Below are 19730 nucleotides of genomic sequence, written 5' to 3' on the forward strand. Positions count from 1 at the left end.
TGTTTGAGCAGGAGGAGCATCAGTCCTGGAGAGACTTGACCCAAGCAGTCTCTTGCTCACGGTTCCAAGGCCCATTCCTGTCCAATGCTTCCTCCCTGGGTGTTAGCTCAGATCATGCACTGAAATCCAGCACCAGAGCTGGACTCGGAAGCAGCAGTGAGCCTCAAGGTGTACATCTGTGGCCTTCTGCCTCAGGTGGTTTTCTCTCTCAACACAGACCTATTCCTGCCTGAGAAGAGCACCCAGCCATGCCCATCTGCCCATATGAGAATCAAATATCCGAGCTACGTTGAACTTAGCTTGATCTTGGGCACTTCCTGTACCTGTGATTTGCTTTGAAGGCTTAGAGTTATTTGTATCTTTCTATAAGGGAGCTTGTTGACTGAGAGTTCTGTTGGGTGAAGAGTGACATTTCATCTCACATCTAACAGTGTAAGCAGAACAAGGAGATCAGGCGTGTTGTTTTCTGATTTTTCTTCATTAGCACAACACTACAGTGAGACAGTCACAACATGGGAATGAAAAGCAATTATGAACTTTTTTTTTTTTAATTTGGCTTTTAGAACACATGGAATCAATCTGCCTCCCAATCCCAGGCTGTGTAAAACCATATTTAATACAAAACCAGAATATAATGCCAACATCTGTTTTGAGTGCCTTTAAATAATTCATAACTTTGTTAATTAATACTTGGCCATGATTTATAAGGTTAGGATTGTATTGTTCTCATTTCCATTTATTCACCCCATGGACAACCATTTAAGATAATACACACATTCTGAGTTGCAGATTTACAGCTGCAGAATTTACAGCTGCAAGTTATTATTTTCTGACACATCTTGCCTCATGGGAAATAAGTTTGTGTGTCCCTCCCATTACCAGTTAACAGATTTCCCAACAGAAGAGCTCTGATGGCTAAGACTTATTGGGATCTTTTCTGGTGGGGATCAAAAACCAACTCACGACTCCAGGTCAAGGCTGGAGAAAAACAGGAGGAATTTATTTTATTGGAGTATGAAATACTCACAGGAAAAAAAAAAAAAAAAGAAAAAAAAACCAGTCCAAAAGTCCTCAAACTCTCTGTCTAAAAGTAATATCCCTGTTTGTAAAAAGCTGTTTGCAGTGGAGGAGATAATAAGAGACCAAGGAATTATTGTCAGGAAAGAAAAATAATTCCATGCAGTTTGTGTTACAGAGCAGTTGCAGATAAAATGTAGTGAATTCCCAATAGAGTCTTGTATATCTACTGCTGAGGTGGTATTTGACATGATTTTTTTGCCATTATTTTGCTTTCTTCCTGGATTTCTGTGTTTTTATATGCATGCTTATGTGCTGTCAGAAATCAGAAAACTATGGGATTGTCATTTGTTAGAGAATTCAATTTTAAAGAACTGGACAAAGATATGTTACAGAAACCTTTCATTACTATCAAAATTGGTTGTTACTTTGACAAAAGTTGGCATGTGTTATCACAGCTAACTTTTGTCAGAAATTATTAACATGATGCTACTTAATATAAAATATCTGAAAAACTGATTTATGTCCTCATAAATAAGGGAAAATTTACCGATCAGTTATGTAGAAGTTAAAACAATGAACAAATGTAATGCTCACTACACATTGCTTCCAGCCAAGAATTGTGGAATGGAAGTTCCATTCATCCTTTTTCTTGGAAGCTGGAATGGCTGACAAATTAATACAGGTAACTAAACCAGAGTTTCTGTGGTGAGTTATTAACTTCCATATGGGCTCTGTGGAGTTGCAGGTGTATTTTAATAGAATGTTTGTGGTTATTCATGATTTTATTACTGCTGTGATTTGCAGACTGGGAAGACAGCGTGTTATATGGTTCACAAGTGCTGGTCAGTTTGTATTTGGCATCGCAGTGGCCTTCACATTTGACTACTACAGTTTCGTGATTGTGCGCTTTCTCCTTGCTATGGTAAGAAAGGATGCTCACCCTGGCCCTTTTTCCATGTCATTTCTTACCCCTTCTCAGGAAAACCTCCCTTTTGTTATTATTTCCTCCCCTACTTCATTATTCTAAAGCCCCGTCTGTTGCACTTATTTCAGCAGAGCAGGGAGAGTCTGAATGTTCTTGGACCACAGCAGTTTTCCTCTTTGAATTAATAGAAAGCGTCTGTATGAAGCAGTGTTTGGTACTTCCTCCATCCCAACCTCTGCTGGACTGGTAATTAAATACCAAGTGTGAGCAGCAAACTCTGGATTCTGCATTGCAGCTGCTGTTGCATTTCTCCTTATTGTTAGAAATGGAATATATTTTTTCTTAAACTAGCAAATCTATAATAAGTATTATTTTTATCTCTACCGTTTCGAGTGATGGAGGAGAGATGCACATTTTCTCTTCCACGCATCTCTTTGGACTTTTAAGCTGTATCTGGAATACTAAATACATAGGCAGACATGTTTAACACCTAGATGTTTTATTCTGTACTTAAGGGTATTTCAGTATATGTGTTTATGCAGACCCACACAAGCAATTTTATGTGTGTGTGGTATATATCCCATATCTGACACATATTCAATATTTATATATAGTAACCAATTTTAAATAACTATTTTACAGCCCAAAATACGTTCTTGAGCTTTTCACCACATAAAGCATAAAGAAGTAGGAATGCCATCACAAAAAAAAATTAACTTATTTGACATGGGTTGGATATTTGAAAATATTCCCATAATTTATTTTGTTCCTGCTGACTGCGCATTAGTCAAGACAAGACCTTGTACCTGGAGCTCCCTTTGCCTGAATTTCCTAGCAGGAAAAACTGCATCATGTCAGCCTTGAACAGTGAGATCTACAGGACTCCCTCGGCTGACTCCCTTGGCTGTTAATGCCAGGCCCTGTGGTAGTTTAGAAAAGCAACAAACTCTGACCAGACCAATGTTGTAGGTTTTATCTGGCCACAGGGACTGATTTGCAAGGTGCAGTCCTAAACTAGAGCCTTGTGCCACTGAGGTCATTGCAGCTTTACTATCAGTGGCTTCAGAATCAGAGAGTATTAACTGGGATATTGTTAATGGGAAAATTGAATAATCAAAACAATATACTGAAATATTTTCTAGTTTATATTTTCTAGCTGTGTTTTGAAATGGTTTAAGATACCAGGAATTTAATGTTGAGGTATTTGAGAAATTGAAATATATATATATTCAATAATATATATATATTCAGTAAAGAAATACTATTACGCAGAATATGCCAGTAATTGCATTCACTTGATACCAAATGAGAACCTGTAATTGTGTGTATATATATGAGATTCTCTTCCAATACTGTAAGAACTTTGATTTAATGAGATATTTTACAAGGGTGTGGAAGGTAATTCTTTGTAAATGTACAGTTTTCTGACATGCAGGTTATTAATTGTCTGCTTAAAAGCCGAGATCAAGATTTGCAAAAGTGACAATTCAGGGGAGCTCTCTTTCCCATGTGTCCAGTTTGTGATGTCATTAAGCGAGCTGATTTTTGGAGGAGAAGGCCTTAATGACATCAGCAAATTAAGTTTCTTCGCAGGTGTCTCTTGCTGGCTGTCCCCCACTACAGAGAAGCACCCAAATTTACTTCACATTTTTAAATAGTGTCCAGGCAGTCTGAGGGTTTGAGTGAATTTTTTCTCCAGCTGATTTGCTTTCATGGTTGCCTTTTTTCTGTCAGTGTGAGACAGGCCAGCACAGTGACAATTAAGCGTACGCAGATGTGGAACACTGTTAGCTGTTTGTTTTTACTGCTGGTGCACAAGGAGAGTAAGAACAAACCTCACTCTGTTTTGTTTCTTTTTCTTTTCTCTCTCCCACCCTCCCAGGTTTCAAGTGGCTATCTGGTTGTGGCTTTCGTTTATGTGACTGAATTTGTTGGCATTAAAGCACGAACCTGGGCTTCTATGCATGTCCATGCTTTTTTTGCTATGGGAATTATGGTTGTGGCACTCGTGGGATTTTTGGTTCGGACCTGGTGGGTCTATCAGATATTTCTCTCCATAGCAACTCTTCCCTTTGTCTTGTGCTGCTGGATGCTCCCAGAAACACCTTTTTGGCTCCTGTCAGAGGAAAGATACGAAGATGCACAAAAAGTCATTGATACAATGGCAAGATGGAATAAAGTCAGCACTCCCTGCAAAGTTTCTGAGCTGTGCTCAGTCCAACAAGATGATCTATCCAGTGGCAGAATGGGTGATGATGATACATCCTCAACAAAGAAGCACAACATCTTAGACCTGTTTTGTAACTGGCAAATTGCAAGAAGGACCATCACAGTCTGGCTGATCTGGTTCACTGGGAGCTTGGGGTACTACGTCTTCTCCCTCAGTTCTGTCAGTCTAGGAGGCAATGAATATTTAAATCTCTTTCTCATAGGTAAATATTTTTGTACCTTATTCTGTTAATGACAGGACTGGAACATAACATTTAAAAACATCTATAGATTTGACAGGCAATTTTTTACTTTGTTCATTCAATTGTGAACCTTGTTCAAAAAGTTTCTTGCTAACTCCTTTATAAAGTTGACTTACACAGGAGGAGTATCATTCACTCCAAATTTCACTGTGTCTGAGAAAAAATAATTAGAATTTGTTGGTGCACAGAATTCTTCTCTGTCTGTCTTTCTGATTGTAAAACCATTTTCTGGCTTGTCTTCTCTTTGCCCTGGAAGCTTAGAGCAGATCCACACAAACACCAGGGGAAGCAGACAAGCAACACAAAATCCACACAGCTCTGTTAAAGGCCCAAACTAGGAAAATGGGAGAAAAAAAATATTCCTTTTATCACTTACAGTCATGATATGTTGAGGTTGTCTGTGTAGAAAACATAGTCATAACTTTCAGAATGAAGTCGTTTCACTTTTCTCAAAAGTGTATTTTTAATTAAGTTGTAATACTCTTTTAATTTTATCACTCTGGCTGTAATCTTTCTCTGGCATGTAAGTTGTTTATAAAGGCAGCTCAGTGCATTCAAGGCCTGATCCAAAGTTTGTTAACATCAGTGGAAATATTCCACTAACTTCAGAAGACTCTAGATCAGACATGCAGCTCTGAGCCAGTGAAGAATTAAATCATGTGCTTTGCTTTGTGCAGCTGAGTACTCTCAGTGAAGTGAATGTGACTGATCGTGTACACAGGCTCACAGAACGACTGGGGTTCTCATTATTCCAGTTTGTTTTGTCATGTATTACAGTGTATTGTTAGACTGATTTGTTGAAGAGTGGGTGCTGGTATTGCACAGATAACTAAACTGCTATTGTGGAGTACATTGTACCCACATCTTCGAAAAATGTTCTAGCAGACTAACAGACACCAAATAATTACAACCTGCTTTTTCCAACACAACCCCAAAAGATTGTTTCCTGATATTATAGGTGCATTGACATGCTATATATACTTAACAAAGGAATCCAGTCTGTGCAGGGCTGTACCTTATGTTCTTCCTTGATTTTACATTGGACATTCTTCCTGAGCAAATTGCCTTAAAACATGTCCAAACTGGCTTTGCCTCAATATTATTTGTCTAGAAGAAAATCATGTTTACACAGTGCAAACAGGTCTAGCCAAATGCCAGATCCTTTATAGTGGCAGTTGTTTTTCTCTGGAAAGAAACACTAGGAAGGGATGATCTCTATTAAGAGTGGGATACTGTAAGCCCTCTATTTTTATGGAGAACAGAAGCTGGAACTGCATTCTGTATTAATGGGGTTTACTCAGAAAATTGGATGTGGACAGACGTATCATCCCTTTTACTCTGGGATGATTTTGAGCTGATGCTGGGGGAGGCACCTGTGGCTACCATTCCCTGTCCAGGTGGAAACTGGCAAATCCTGAGAGGTGTGTCGGTGTGACACTAGCAATATTCCCTGTGGGTGCACTTGAGCTGTTAATGTGAAAATACCCGAAGGAGAAGAGCAGCAAATGTAGAGCTTTCAGACAGAAGTGTCAGTGTCATAGAAACAGAACTGTGGCCTTGCTCTTTTCTGTAATTTTCCACCCTAAAGAGAACTGGAGCTGCTCTGTGCTGTGAAACCTGTTTCCCTTGTCCTTCTCCACTCCCACTTCTGTATTTTAGGCTGTTCTCTGCCTTCTGTCACACTTTCTGTAACCAAATGAACTAGCCCAGCACACTGATTATCTTTAGATTTTACTTGTTTACTACCCCCTAGATTAGATAAATTCCTCATAAAGAGGAAGTTACAGTTATAAGATGAATATGTGTTATCATGACTTAAACTGAGATAATTTCATACTGACAGGTGCTGTGGAGTTGCCTTGCTATATCATTGCTTGCGTTGCGATGGACAAACTGGGAAGGAGGAACACACTCATTCCATTCCTTATTTTAAGTGCACTGATCTGTGTTTTAATTATGTTCATACCTCAGGTTAGTCACGTATGGTTGGCAGTGTTCCTATAGCAGAAATTGATTTTAAAGGCTCTTAAGTTGGTAGATGCAGCTGCTCTTTCTAAATCATAGAATAGTTAATTAAAGGCTGGTTTTAAGTTGCAGCTGCCAGTCTAAGATGGATTTCTGTATTTTCAGTACAAGTTTCACTGTCATTGCTGGTGTCACACGTAAAATGCTCCCAGGGCTTCAGTGAACTGGTAAAAAGTGATATGGAAACTAGTAGCTTATTGAGCAATCTTTAAAAAGCAAGCAATGAGTATTGCTTATTGTTTAAAGAAGGGTCACAACTTTTAAAGAATGTAAATTATGTTTGGAAGGGTGTTATTTTCTGGTGATATATTTATTTGTGCTTTCTTTCAATAGGATTTTAATATATTAATTATCTTAGCAAATATGGCTGGAAAATTTTCCATAGGTGTGGCATTTGGCCTTATATATCTCTATACAGCAGAACTGTACCCAACAATTGTAAGGTAAGAGCTTTTGCCAGCTATGTATTTTTCATTAATTTGATGTTATTTGATTCCTATTGTTATTCTACATCAGATCCAGCAGCTCTTGGCATCAGTGGTGGTGATCTGAAAGACTTGGGATGGGATGAATTCCTCATCTGCCTCAGAGCTGTCTGAAGTTTGGCTGTACCATAGTTTTTTATTTATTTTTCATTCCATGTGCATTGATAGGTTCCACTGGGGAACTAGAAGAATACTCAATACTTTCTTAAACATTTTTATGCCTTTCTTATAAGAGCTGGTCATCCCATGATCTGTGCTGAATGATAATTATATTTTTAATCCTAATTACAGAAGCAGCTGAATTTCACTACAGTATAAGTTTACATTGGCATAGCAACAGCTTCTTAGTATAATTGCTCAAAGACACAAATCCTACTGATGTTTTAAGTGTCTGTGCATTTCTCATTATTTTCTTTAACTGCCAGAATCCTTAATCAAATTCTTTTCTGTCTAGATCACTTGCTGTTGGAAGTGGAAGCATGATGTGCCGTGTAGGAAGCGTGGTTGCTCCTTTCTGTGTATATCTGAGAAGTGTTTGGATTTTCATGCCTCTTGTAGGTATTTATTTTAATGGTGAATGTTTTTTGAAAAGGTCTGTGTGCCACTTGTTTTCTTTTTAGTAACTTACCAAGTACATTTTTTCACATGACAAAGGAACCAAAAGCTGAACATTTATTTCAAAAAGAAAATTGAGTGAATTCTTGTTTGAAATATTGCAAGTCCCAAAGACTAGTAGCCTCATGTTGTTAAAAATATGCTGCTAAAGCAAAAGGGAGATTTTGAATTACTGAAATATTCTGAAAAGTTTTTATCACAGAAGACAGAAAAATATTTCTGTTCTGAATCCTAGTATAAAATTGATAAAAATATCCTGCATCTCCCATGTAACATTTAGGAAGTGTCATAGTCCAGACTTTCTTGCAGGACCAGCAGTTTTTGACCATGCTCCTGATTTAGTTTCACTTCTTTTCAAAGGCACAGCTCTTCTATTCCTGAACTCACTACAGGTGGCTGGGTTTTCTTACATTATGCCTTAACATTTTCCATGGCTTCTCTGGGACGTTGCATCTTTGGAATAGCCTCCCAAAAAATCAAGAAGGTTTTGTCCTTACTATATTTGGTCTCCACATGTGTCACAAAGCTCCTGTTCTGTGTTCTTCACCAGAACTGAAGGAAACAATTCATTACATAGAAAAAGAGAACAAAATGGTTTATTGATGAGCTTCATGGTGACTTTGACAAGCAACAGAGCCTTGTATTCACTGAGCACATCTTACTTTTTAGGTAACTCCAGGTCAGGTCACCATTAGGTTTTGTCTTTCACCACCAGTTGCCCCAGAAAAGACAGATGGGACCATTCCTTTGTGTACTTTGAGCATTATGTAGTAGATCCACTTTGGACAAAATATTTTATGTGTTTCCTGCTCACACGTGAATCACATTTCTTCATTGCATTTCTGTTTTGAAACATTTCCTGCTTAGAAATCCTGCAGCAATTCAATCTATTTTTTCTCCTGAATGATAAATTATGCCTATATATGTAAAACCAGATGGAATTACAAAGTTTGTATTAAAGCTTTAAGAAAAGAAAAGTTTATTAATGATTTAAAATAGTTTTAATTTTTTCAAAAACCCCTTAGAATTCATTGTGATCAGGGCACTGCTTTTATATGTAGATTATACATATAAGAAAGTGTAATGGGATGTGTCTTTAACCTGGATTCTTAGTCAAATTTTATCCACCATACTGGAGTTTCCTAAACAAGGGCATTGTGTTCCTTTCACTTGGCAACTATAAAATCTGTAATTATAGATGCCAGAGGTTGTTTCATAGAATTCTTGTGATCTCATTTCATTATTTAAATTAATTACTTTTGGCTGTTTTCAATGAAAACTAAGAGGAAGAAGGAGACCACAAAATAATTTATTTCTTCAAGTTCCTAAAAATGTTTTCTTTCTTAACAATGTCTCTACACAAACCAAGATATGATCTCAGAAAAGACAAAGAAACATTTGCACAGCAGAGTGGTCATGAGAGACCATTTCTTTTTTCCTGTCAGCATTTATCCTTTACTGGATGAAATAAGATTTATCTGTGCAGAAGTGCTGCAGTTAAACCACAGATGGGGGAGTGCTCAAACATTTTGGAGAGCAGTGCAAATGGCAGTATAAACACAGTAATTATTTCAGCTATGAACAACTCTCAGGGTACAAAAATTATCCAGAGTTTTTACAGAGGTGAGTAGTAGTTCACAGTGAGCGTGTTTCCATTATTAGCTCCTGTTATAGAGCATTTGTCAATTTATTAAATAGGCTTGTCTTGAGTTGGAGCATAGTGTGCCAAGTCTCAGGTCAAGTAAGTGTTTTGGAATGGAAGTGAAATGAAATGGATTACATTTGTAAGTAAACTGATACATATCACCCTGATCTATTGCAAACACCATACACTGTTGAGCAGTTACTACTCCTATTTGTTTGGCACTCTGCCTCATGCAGTTATGCCACCTGTAAGTACTGCAAGCATCTTATTTGAGTGCCTATAAGTCTTGAATAACGTGCCAAGTATGTTTTTCATGTGACAACTTTATAGAAAATGTGCAATAAAACAACTGGTCCTTATATAACCTATTTCTGTTGCTCAGCTGTTAAGAATTATGTTGCAATAGCCCTTTAACAGGCTTGACTTTTCTCTCAGTAAAAACATAAATTAGAAATTTAAAAAGCTCACACTGACGTTAAATACTCTGTCAAATACTATTGGTTTTTCATGTCAAAATATTAACCTTTTTCATTGAAGTAGGAATTTTGTCAATAAGATCACATTTTAGATTGATTCAGAGCCATCAGATGTGAATATAAATATAAATATAAATATAAATATAAATATAAATATAAATATAAATATAAATATAATACTATAATAATAATAATTTGTTCTCAGAAGTAAAGGTATTATTTTGTAGGGATATTTAATTCAAATTCTCTTTTGTTCTGGAGTATATATATCACGTCCTAGTCGTAGAACTATAAATTTGCTCCAGAAAGGGAAGAGGACATAAGAAAAATGATGGTAAATATTTTCTGAAGGTTTCTATGGTATCTGTTAGAAGCTGCTGGTTGTACTGAAGTGTTGGGAACACTCTAAGAGTCTGACTAAGCAGAAAGTCAGAGTTCAAATAAACACCCTGTAAACATAATGCATTTAAGCAGGTATGCCTATCAAATTAACTTCAACATACTTAAACATACTTAAAAACAATACTTAAATACTGCAGATAAGTACCGTAACACAAATACACTTTATTTCTACACATAAGCATTTGACCATATCAGGGAAACATTTTCTGATACTGACTTATGTATTTAAAATAGTAAATATATACATACAAACTGCACACATTTGTAGTGAGCAACCAAAGGGCTAAATTATGTCAGATGCCTTATGAAGAAATGTGTCAAGACTGCAGAAGAGTTGCTTTTACTGAATGTGAGTCACTTCATCGATAACTGTGGCTATTGCCCTTGAAAAGGTAGACGGCGTTTGAGAAGTCCTTGAATTAATACGCTGTATCTTAACTGTTTCATACTCTGTTGTAGGAAATACTGGAAGATGCTTTGAGGGTCAGGGAGAAGGGAAATGTACTGAATTACTCAGCATGCAGCAGCTTTCACATAGAGGGGGAAAAAAAAAGGAAACTAACATGGGATGAAATAAAGTTATGAGAGCTGAGATGAAAAGGCAGGAAAGATGGTGGCGTGTACACTTACAGAATAGTGAGAGTTCTCAGGGGAATGAGAGGTAGGTTCATGAGGAGGGAAAACATGAGAAGAATGCCAAGTGTCTAAAAAGAATAAGAGAAACAGAGAAGACACACATATTCAAAGCACACAGTGTTACTTTCAGCTTGTTCTTTGGAGTATCACTAGTGACCCAGTTCTCATATACTCCAAATTTATGGGTGGCCATAAGATTCAATATCCTTTACAGACCCCAATATCCTCACTTATAAACTTCTGAGGGACTAAAGTGTGTACATTAAAGAGGATATTGTGGAATAGCTGCCATGTGTCAATTCATCCTGTCTTTCCAGGGCATAAAATCACATCTGAATAGCAGAGAAGAAAACTGACACTCAGAGATGAGATTTTAATATTTTTGAATATATTTTTAAATATCACTCCTACCACATATATGTCTAAAAGGATCTCACTCAGTTTGTGCCATTTCCTCTAGCCCTGTTACTGCTAGGATTTATTTTTTTTAACTTTCATGGTAAGACTGTGACTTATTTTCACTGTAGTTTGTAGTATTTAACAGTATTTTGAATTTATTTTGTCTGCCTCTATATTTACTGCAAATGCAAAAAGGAGGATATGCAACAGTGTGCCTTTTGCTTCTCAAAAGAATTCATGGGACAAACTGTCCTCTTTTTTTGGAACGGAAGAGAAGCAAAACCAGCATGGTGTATGGGCAGGCAAATAGCACTGTTCAAGGTAGAGAATTCTGATTTTAAAGCACCTTTCTGACTTAAAATCTGGCTTAGCTGCAGATGGTAGCTGGGCAGTTCTTGTCTCAAGCTCTGTGTGAGAGATGTAGGCACAGTGATTCCAAATGTTCTCTCTCTCCCTTGGAAAGAAAGTATTAAACAAAGGACAGACTTCAGAATCAGCACAGGACAAGATAAGGATAATACATCATCAAAGTTCACAGTCACAGAATGGAAAAACACTGAGACCAGGCAGGATGTTCTGTGTGAAAGCTTTTCTATCAGGAGAGAATTGGGACATTTATAACCTGGTGTTGGAGGACTGTCAGGGGTTTAATGCTGTTCTGAACTCAGAGGAGCAAAGTGGGAATTGGTGTCATTGAACAAGACATAGAAATGGCTTTGTGAAGGGAATGTGAAAGGAAAGAGTAGATATTCCTGGAAAAAGTGAGTGTTTGTCTACCTACCCCACATTACCCTGATCCTTGCACCACTCATGCTGTTGTTGTGGAATTGTGTACACCATGGACAAATCCAAAATGTGATCCCAGTGCAAATGTCAGTAGATGTCTGCACTCCTAACAGTTCTCTGAAACTGAGTTTAGCAAAGTATTCCTGCTGAGAGCTAGCTCATCATCTGCTGAAGAGCTCTCCTGAGCACAGATGTGCACTTTTGTGGCTCTGGGCCAGTGAGCCATATTGAGAAATTCCAATCTGGCTGTGTAGAGAAGAAACAAGCACACAGGTACAGGTACACAGGAGCTGGAGTGTGAATTGAGATTACAGGTGGCAGGGAAATTGTAGCTCTGTGAACATGCCTTTAAAAATAAATGTATGCAATCCTAGAATCAGTTCTTAAATACACGCCTGGAAATACCAAATGAGGGTAGTATGTGATATTTACTCAAACAGAATTATTCCTGCTTGCACTGTATTTATCCCTTGTGAACAAAACACTTCACTTGCTCATTCATTAATTCTGCTCCATATTTTTTTCATTTATGCAACAAAAAAAGGTTGTCTTTTATATAGGCAACATTTAAGACTTATGATCTTTGCTTTACAGTTCCTTGTGCTATATTTTAAATTCACTCTTGAGCATGATCAAAACTACAGATATCTTGAAAGACTTAGCTACTTATACAGCTACTGTTTATTTCTTTCAGTTGCTTGTTGGAATCATGGCTCTTCTGAGTGGAATACTAACCATAATGCTTCCAGAAACACTGGGAAAACCATTGACTAATACTTTGGTGGAAGCTACAGAAATGGGAAGAAACAAGAAAAGCTGTTCTGAAAAGACTCCTCCAGCACATAGTGGTGCAGCATCAGAAAAGATAGAGATGTTCGGTCAAGAAAGAATCAGTGCTGACAAATAAAGTAGCGGCAAAATGGCTGTTCCTATTTTAATCACTATCTAATTTATAAGATCTCTGTATTCAAGAAATGTGACTGTTGTATAACATCTGTGCCTTTTACTTTGTATTCTGTCTTCCCTTTTCAATAGAGCAATTGGATGAAACCGTTTCAAAGCGACTGAGTTACTGCAGAAAATTTGATAGGATTTCTAGATCCCTTGTCAAACTTACCCAGACTTTAAAACACCTGTCTGACTTGCTGTGACCAGTTGGAATGATTACTGTAAATGTTGGAACCTACCTGATTCCATGTACGTAGAAAAAAAAAAAAAAAAAAAAAAAAGCCAATTCTTTGCTTCACATTTTCTGCAGTTAGATTTGTAAACATACAACAAAGTGCCCTGCCTCATCTCGTCCTGTTGTAGCTGCCAGTTACAGGCTTGAGACTTCAGAACACAGTAAACTGCTGCAATTCACGAGAAAAGCCTTAACATTGCATCAGGTCATATCAGTAATTTTAAACTAATTTATTCTTTTTTTTTTCTTTCTTTCAAGTTTTCTACTAGAAATGGTGCCATTACTACAAAGGAAAGTATTCTATGGCACAGCTTCTGACTGAAAAAAAATACTAAGTTTGCAATATGTGCAAATAGTTTGTATATTCATTCTGTTGAATGGCAAAGGTATTTTTATTAGGGGTTTAGGGAAAAAAAAAGTTCACTGGATCTACTGCCATTTTAGTTTAGGTAAAACTAAACTGCCTGATCCCATTTGAAGTCATATTCATTCCAGACCATTATTTCAGTGCTCCCTTTCTCACTTACTTCAGCTCAGATCTAGCATCGGATTTTTCATAACTTCTAAGAGCTAGACCAGCAACTTTGCCAAATGCCTCCAGCAAGGTCTTTGTAGTCCTCCGTGGAAAAGAATAAATGACATATGGCTCTTGTTCGGGCTTTCTGCACAGAAGTGGATTTAGTTATTAATTTTTGGTAGAAACGGTTTCCACTCTCCATTTTTCTCATTGATCAGCTGTCTGTAACTAATTTTTTCCTTATTATATTACACAAAACCAGTTAGAAAAATATAATTTAAGACAGTAGCTGGAGGATACTGATCAATAGAAGAGTTACTAGTAGTAGTTTTAGTCAAAGTGTCAAAACATCCCACTGCTGCTACACCTCATGTGTGCATCAGCACTTACTGTTGGTGCAGTGGTTCTGCCTTATGACTGGACCATACAACACTGATAGATAGGAATGCATCATTCTGGCTGCTTCTTTTATTGCTTTCTCCCATCTCTCCTTTTTCAGTCCACCTCTAGGACTGAAACCTGGGAGTTTCTTCCTTGTCTCAGGATCTGTATCTCCCTTGCTTGACCACCGTTGGTTTCAGGGGAGCAGCACAGGAACTTCTGCATGTTGAGGTTCAGACAGCCCTCTCTTGCCTGGGTTCTGTGAATCAGTCCTCCCTGGTTTGAAATCAGTGTTTTCCCCTCTTAGGCCCCTATTCTCATGGCATGATCTCATCAAAACAAGTCTTCCTTGTTTTTTGCCATGTACCCACCCAAAAAGATATCTATATTATTGTAGATATTCTATATACTGTAGAAATTAATGGCCACATTTTTTTGATTATATCTGCACAGTTTCATTAGTTTCACTGACTTCTGAAACCAGAATAATGGTTTATATCCCCTTATAAAAGATTTTATTTTTCACTGCACTCTCCTAGAATTTGGTCCTGGTATTAGGAGAAAACAATATCCTATATGAGGATTAACATGCTTTGAAGCAAGCAAAAATCAGTAAATTTAAGTTTAGGGAGTTTCTCTGAGATAATTACATAGAAAGCAGAAAGGAGTCTTTATGCTTCATACAATTCTGTTGGTGTTCCAGTGTTTGCAGAGAAAACCCCCAGAAAGACCTGCACAGAATAAATATTGTGGCTTCTGTCCAGATATATGAGTTCAGCAAAAGCACTTAACCTTCCCACTGTGAGTAATCCCATCATTATTCTGAGAATGACTTGAATACATCCTTTGATGACTGAAGATAGGATTACTCACATGCTGTGGTTTTTTATTTTGCTGAAGAGCAGACCCAGTATTCTTCCACTGCTTTCAGGTCCCCCTCCACTTCCCAGAGCAGAGCAGCTCTCTTTATCTGCAAGATCTGCTGCCAAACTCTGCCTGCCCTGCCTTAAATAAGGGTTTAATCATGCTAAAAAATCAGCATCTTGCAATACACCTAACAATGAATTAAACTGGTACTGTCTTGCCTTACAACCACCCTCCCCACACACAGAGCTCCAAATTCTTCCCTTAGTTTGGGGTTCTTTCTGATACTCCCTCTTTTAATAGTTCACCTATCTTAAAATTCACGACTTATAACTTTTAAGAACAGTACAGTCTATTTCTAACAAGGTATTAAAGAATATTTACAATTAATTTTTCTGTTTCCTTACATGCTGAGTAACTGATTTGGGTCTTACCCTGCCAAGAACAGCCAATGCATATTCTGTATTCCTGTGGCTTGAGGGATTCAGGGCCTAGTCCTCTGTAATCAGCACACATAAGGTAAAGAAAAGAACAAGAAAAAAGTTAAATAAACAATGATACTGATACTGTTTACAACTAACATTTAATTATGATTCTAGACCACAATGTAGTTTGATAGCTTAACCCCAAAAGCCATTTCCTCCTGTCACTGAAGTCAGTTGGTATTTGGTCTTTGATTCAAATGACCCCTGAATTTCCCTGAACTAATGATGTTACTTTTTTTTTTTCCTTGGAAATAAAATGTTTGTTGATTTACAGATACACCTTTTGTGATTTTATGCATCAATAGCTTAGAGATTGCCTTGGGGTATCCTATTCTTTAACCTGAGGAAGGATATTACTTTAAAAGAAAAAGGAAATAGCATGTATCTCTATGTCTCTAGCATTTCTATTAGCTTGTTTTTTTCCATATGGGCAAAAACATGTTTCACACTAGTCATGCATTATAAATGTATCAAAATCAGGGTGAGTTGATTTCTTTCTCTTAAATATTTATAGATTTTTTTTTTTAATCCTCATGAAAGAGAGCACTGAGTTTGAGAACAAATGCTTCTGTTCCTATGGGGCATATTTTCATTTCAATGCTCATAAAAAGAATTTTCCTAGTTTCTTACTTCAGCTCGTAAGTCCTTTTATGTTTGTATTTGTCATCCTTATTGCAAATTCTTTGTGCTCATCAATGTCTCTGGAGTTACACACGGTTTTATGAGATAATGAATTAGAATCCTTATCTGTCTTAATTGCTGGTCACTATTACATGATAGCAAATGTTTTTGTCTGAAATTTGATATCCAGTTTTATTAGACAGTTTTGCAATTTGGTAAGGACATACCTTTTTGGGTCAAATATAAGAAGAAGAGCAACTATTATTAGTTTAATGATAACTAAGGAAAAGTAATAAGTGCACGTGTTTGATATTTCAAAACTGTATTTTTAAGCTACACAAAAAGATGTACTTTCTACTTTAACAGCTTCATTCAATTTCTCTGTGCAAAATTCTATAGTTTAAACAACTGAGTAGGAAAAAAAAAAAAGCTATGCAAATCGTGTGTGGTTATCATATGCTTTGGGTGGTACCCTGAATGTCTGAACAAGGGTTAAAGCCTCCTTGAAGGCTGAGGGCTTTGGTGTAGTGGCTCTGTGGAAAGACAAAATGGCCTGATATCCCAGCTCTGGGATGGAGTGAAGGACTTATTGGCATTCTCCTGTGTCTTTCACAGGGTTTTTTTACCAACCCCTTAGGTGCAGTCACTTAGGAAGCCTCTGTGGCATCAGGCTCAGCAGTGTGCAAGGCCTGAGAGTGCCTTTTGGAAAGGCTTAGGAAAAGGTGAGCTCACTTGTGCCATGGACTCTTGGTCCAGAAAGGCATTTGTGACTGCAAAAAGGAGGCTCTGGATTCATCCTGCACCCTTTACAAACATCTGAAACATGTTTGTCTGAATCCTAGAACAGATTCCTAGGGGAGAAATTAAAAACTAGGACTAAAAAGAAAATAGAGCGTTGACAAAAACTGAGTTTATCAGGGAACATTCTAGTCAATGCTGACAATTAGTAACCTCTCACAGGAAGAAAGACTAAAGCACATCTATGTTTTAGTAGCCTAATGATTTCGTACAAGATTCTGAACTACATGGAGTGTGTATTTTGGTTACATGGGGGAAGTATGAAGTTGTAGGAAAGATTTTGTTTGCCCAGAACTTGTGGATTTAATACAATCTATTTTAATGTGGTTTTTTTTAATGTGTATTTATTATCTGCAATTATGTGCAAGAATAAAGTCAGATACACATTTTTTAATCTTTGCACCTTTACCTAATTTAATGAACTTCTATCATCAACTCTTCATTTAGTTCACACTCCCTTAAAGAGGCCTGGCTGGTGTTTTGGCATTCCACAGAGATCCTATGGTTTAGGATGGCAAATATCATGTGTGTGTGTCTTTTCCCTGTTTGTCTTTGCAGGCGTAAAACAAGATTTGGGTAATGTGTTAGGTGGTGACAATGACAAAATGTGCATTAAAAAGTGACATATTTTGCATTTCAGTTGCAGGAAAATTTGATTCTTTCTTGCGTTTGTATAAGCTGACTGGAGCAGTAGTCCCTCAGACACATCCAGTAGTGACAGAAATAGCTGCAGATACTGAGGAATGGGTATGAGTTACCAGAAAAGAGAGTAGGTGACCACAGGAATGACAGAACAATGTACTTGTAAGCACGTGGTGTTCAGTGCATGTGAAGACTAACTATAGCTTCCTCATGCGGGAACTAGAGTGGGCTGACAGCGCAAGGAAAATACCAACTGCAGCAATTCATAGCTCTATTGTTATTTGTCCCCTTACAGCTTCTCAGGAACCTATTTATTCTTTACTTCCCTTAAATCTCTAATTAGTGCAAATGACTCAACTTTCCAAGCATATTTTATTAATCTTGTGTTTTCTGATCAAGTTACGCCCATTGCTTTGCTTCATCATTTGCATTTTGAAGGCTTAATGTGTCCTTGCCGGGTGATTCATGTTCCTCTCTGAAAGTAACTGGAGTGAATGGTCCAAACAGTTGTCACTAAAGCTGAGAAACTTGAATCAAGCCTGATAGACTGATTTCAAGAGCACTGAGCTCCATCAAGCTGAGAAAAATCAGGCCTAAGAAGTATATACTTCAAATGGGGAAATATCCTTTTTAGTATGACTGGTGTATAAACAGTGATTGCAGATTCCACTTTCTGGATAAAACAACTCTTTCAAAAAAAATTACTAACCTAGATTTATGAAAAATCAGAAGTAATGGGGAATATCTCATTTAGTGACAAACCCACTCTTCTGTCTCTGCATTCCTGGCTAGCAAAGAGGCCATGGATACTGCTTGGGTATTTGTTGCAGAGAAGTACGATCCAGCTATGGAATGCTCACAGGCATTTAGTTATTAACACTGCCTCATAATCTTCCACATGGAGATGAACAGACTAGCATAGGAATAAGAACAAAACTGCATCAAGGGGTGATTCTTTTAAAGACCGTCTCCAGTCTCACTGCCAGTGATGAGATTAAAAAGTGGTTTTGACTGCGGTAATCAGGAACATGGAGAAACAACCAGGGATAAATGGGCTATCTCTCAGTAAATATTTTCACAAAGCTTTTCAATGGGAGTATCATCACTGCTGGTTTCTTCCTCAAAGAGAGAGAATTCCCGCAGAAGTAAGTAAATAACATGGGCAACAGCAAAACGAGGCACAGCTGAAACTCCTTGCTGAAACAGTAACTTGCCATGGACACTGATGCTTGACTTGAACTGGTTAAAGAAGTGGCAGATAAATGGTGCATGCCATTTACAAGATCTGAAATAGGTCAGCACTGCTGTGTTCAGAGAGGTCATTTCTGCCCGTTGTTATGGCTCTGTTCAGGACAGCACACAAAGCAAAGGGAATGCTAAGGTAAAAGGAAACACTTCTTAAGCACAGCTTGAGCTGGGCTAGTGGTGTGCTGGGATGCCACTGCTAGTCATGGTTCAGGAAGAACTCCAAGTACAATCAGGGCTGTGTTTGTTCCGTGCCAGAAGGCTGGCAGTCTCTTCCCAAACACACAAATCATGAGTTGCACTTTACCAAATACAATGTCTTTTGTTCACCTTTGCAAAATACGTTAGCCCACAGAAGATTCTTTTCAATGACACTATTATTAGATTTGATATCCCAAACCAGCTTGAATTTCCTGCATCTTATTCTCAGTAAAAAAACACACTGGGAATTCCCTGAAACATTCAGACTTGCACAAACATCTGTCACAGAACATTTTGATCCAAATCACTCAAATTTGGCAAAGTTCTAAGCAATAAGCAGTAGAATCTCAGGAGGAGAAGTAGCAGGCAGTTTTTATCTTAGCTGGAACTGTAACCTCCGTTTATATTTGTAGATTTCCATATGTGAAAGGAACTTCTCCAAACCCATTGCAGATAAAGCTGCAATGACTTAGAACGGTGTTCATTTTACAATACAGCAAGCCCGTCAGAATTCTAATTTCTAAACAAGCAAACCTCTGTTCCTCTGCTGCCTTCCCTGCCTTAATCCCCTATTTTCAGAAAAAATCAAGCCATACTAAAATTTGGGAGAATTAGGGCTTGTTCCTGTCACCGTGGAAGGGAAAATCCTTTTTAAAATATGTATCTTAAAGATCAGTGATGTGTAATGTATCATGGCTTTAGTTTAAGAGCACAGCTAGATTGGGAGGCAAGAACAATCCAACGTGTGTGGTGGCGCCCGCTGTTGCTGTTCATACAGACACCCTTTGGGATGGCTGCTGGTCTGAATTCAAATGGCTACAGAGAAAAGGCACCTGCTTGGAGGATCCATGGCAAATGCTGCTCGACAGGTCTGGAGGGGAGTGGTCGGCAAACACTGTCCTGCTGAG

The 19730-nt window shown here is 37.7% G+C and overlaps 1 protein-coding gene across 2 annotated transcripts in view; it reads left to right on the forward strand.

Moving 5' to 3' along the window:
• SLC22A16 (solute carrier family 22 member 16) overlaps positions 1-17350 on the forward strand; it is a 35712-nt gene extending 18362 nt beyond the window's left edge. For both annotated transcript variants that reach the window (XM_066179417.1, XM_066179418.1), the window contains exons 3-8: positions 1825-1942; positions 3828-4377; positions 6260-6387; positions 6775-6884; positions 7381-7480; positions 12580-17350. In XM_066179417.1, the coding sequence (XP_066035514.1) occupies positions 1825-1942; positions 3828-4377; positions 6260-6387; positions 6775-6884; positions 7381-7480; positions 12580-12792 (1219 nt within the window). In that variant the 3' untranslated portion in view covers positions 12793-17350. The remainder of the gene's footprint in view (positions 1-1824; positions 1943-3827; positions 4378-6259; positions 6388-6774; positions 6885-7380; positions 7481-12579) is intronic.
• Positions 17351-19730: the final 2380 nt, after the last annotated feature.

Source organism: Chamaea fasciata, unplaced genomic scaffold, assembly GCF_029207755.1.
Source record: "Chamaea fasciata isolate MVZ Bird 193981 ecotype frontalis unplaced genomic scaffold, bChaFas1.0.hap1 SCAF_3, whole genome shotgun sequence".
NCBI lineage: Eukaryota > Metazoa > Chordata > Aves > Passeriformes > Sylviidae > Chamaea > Chamaea fasciata.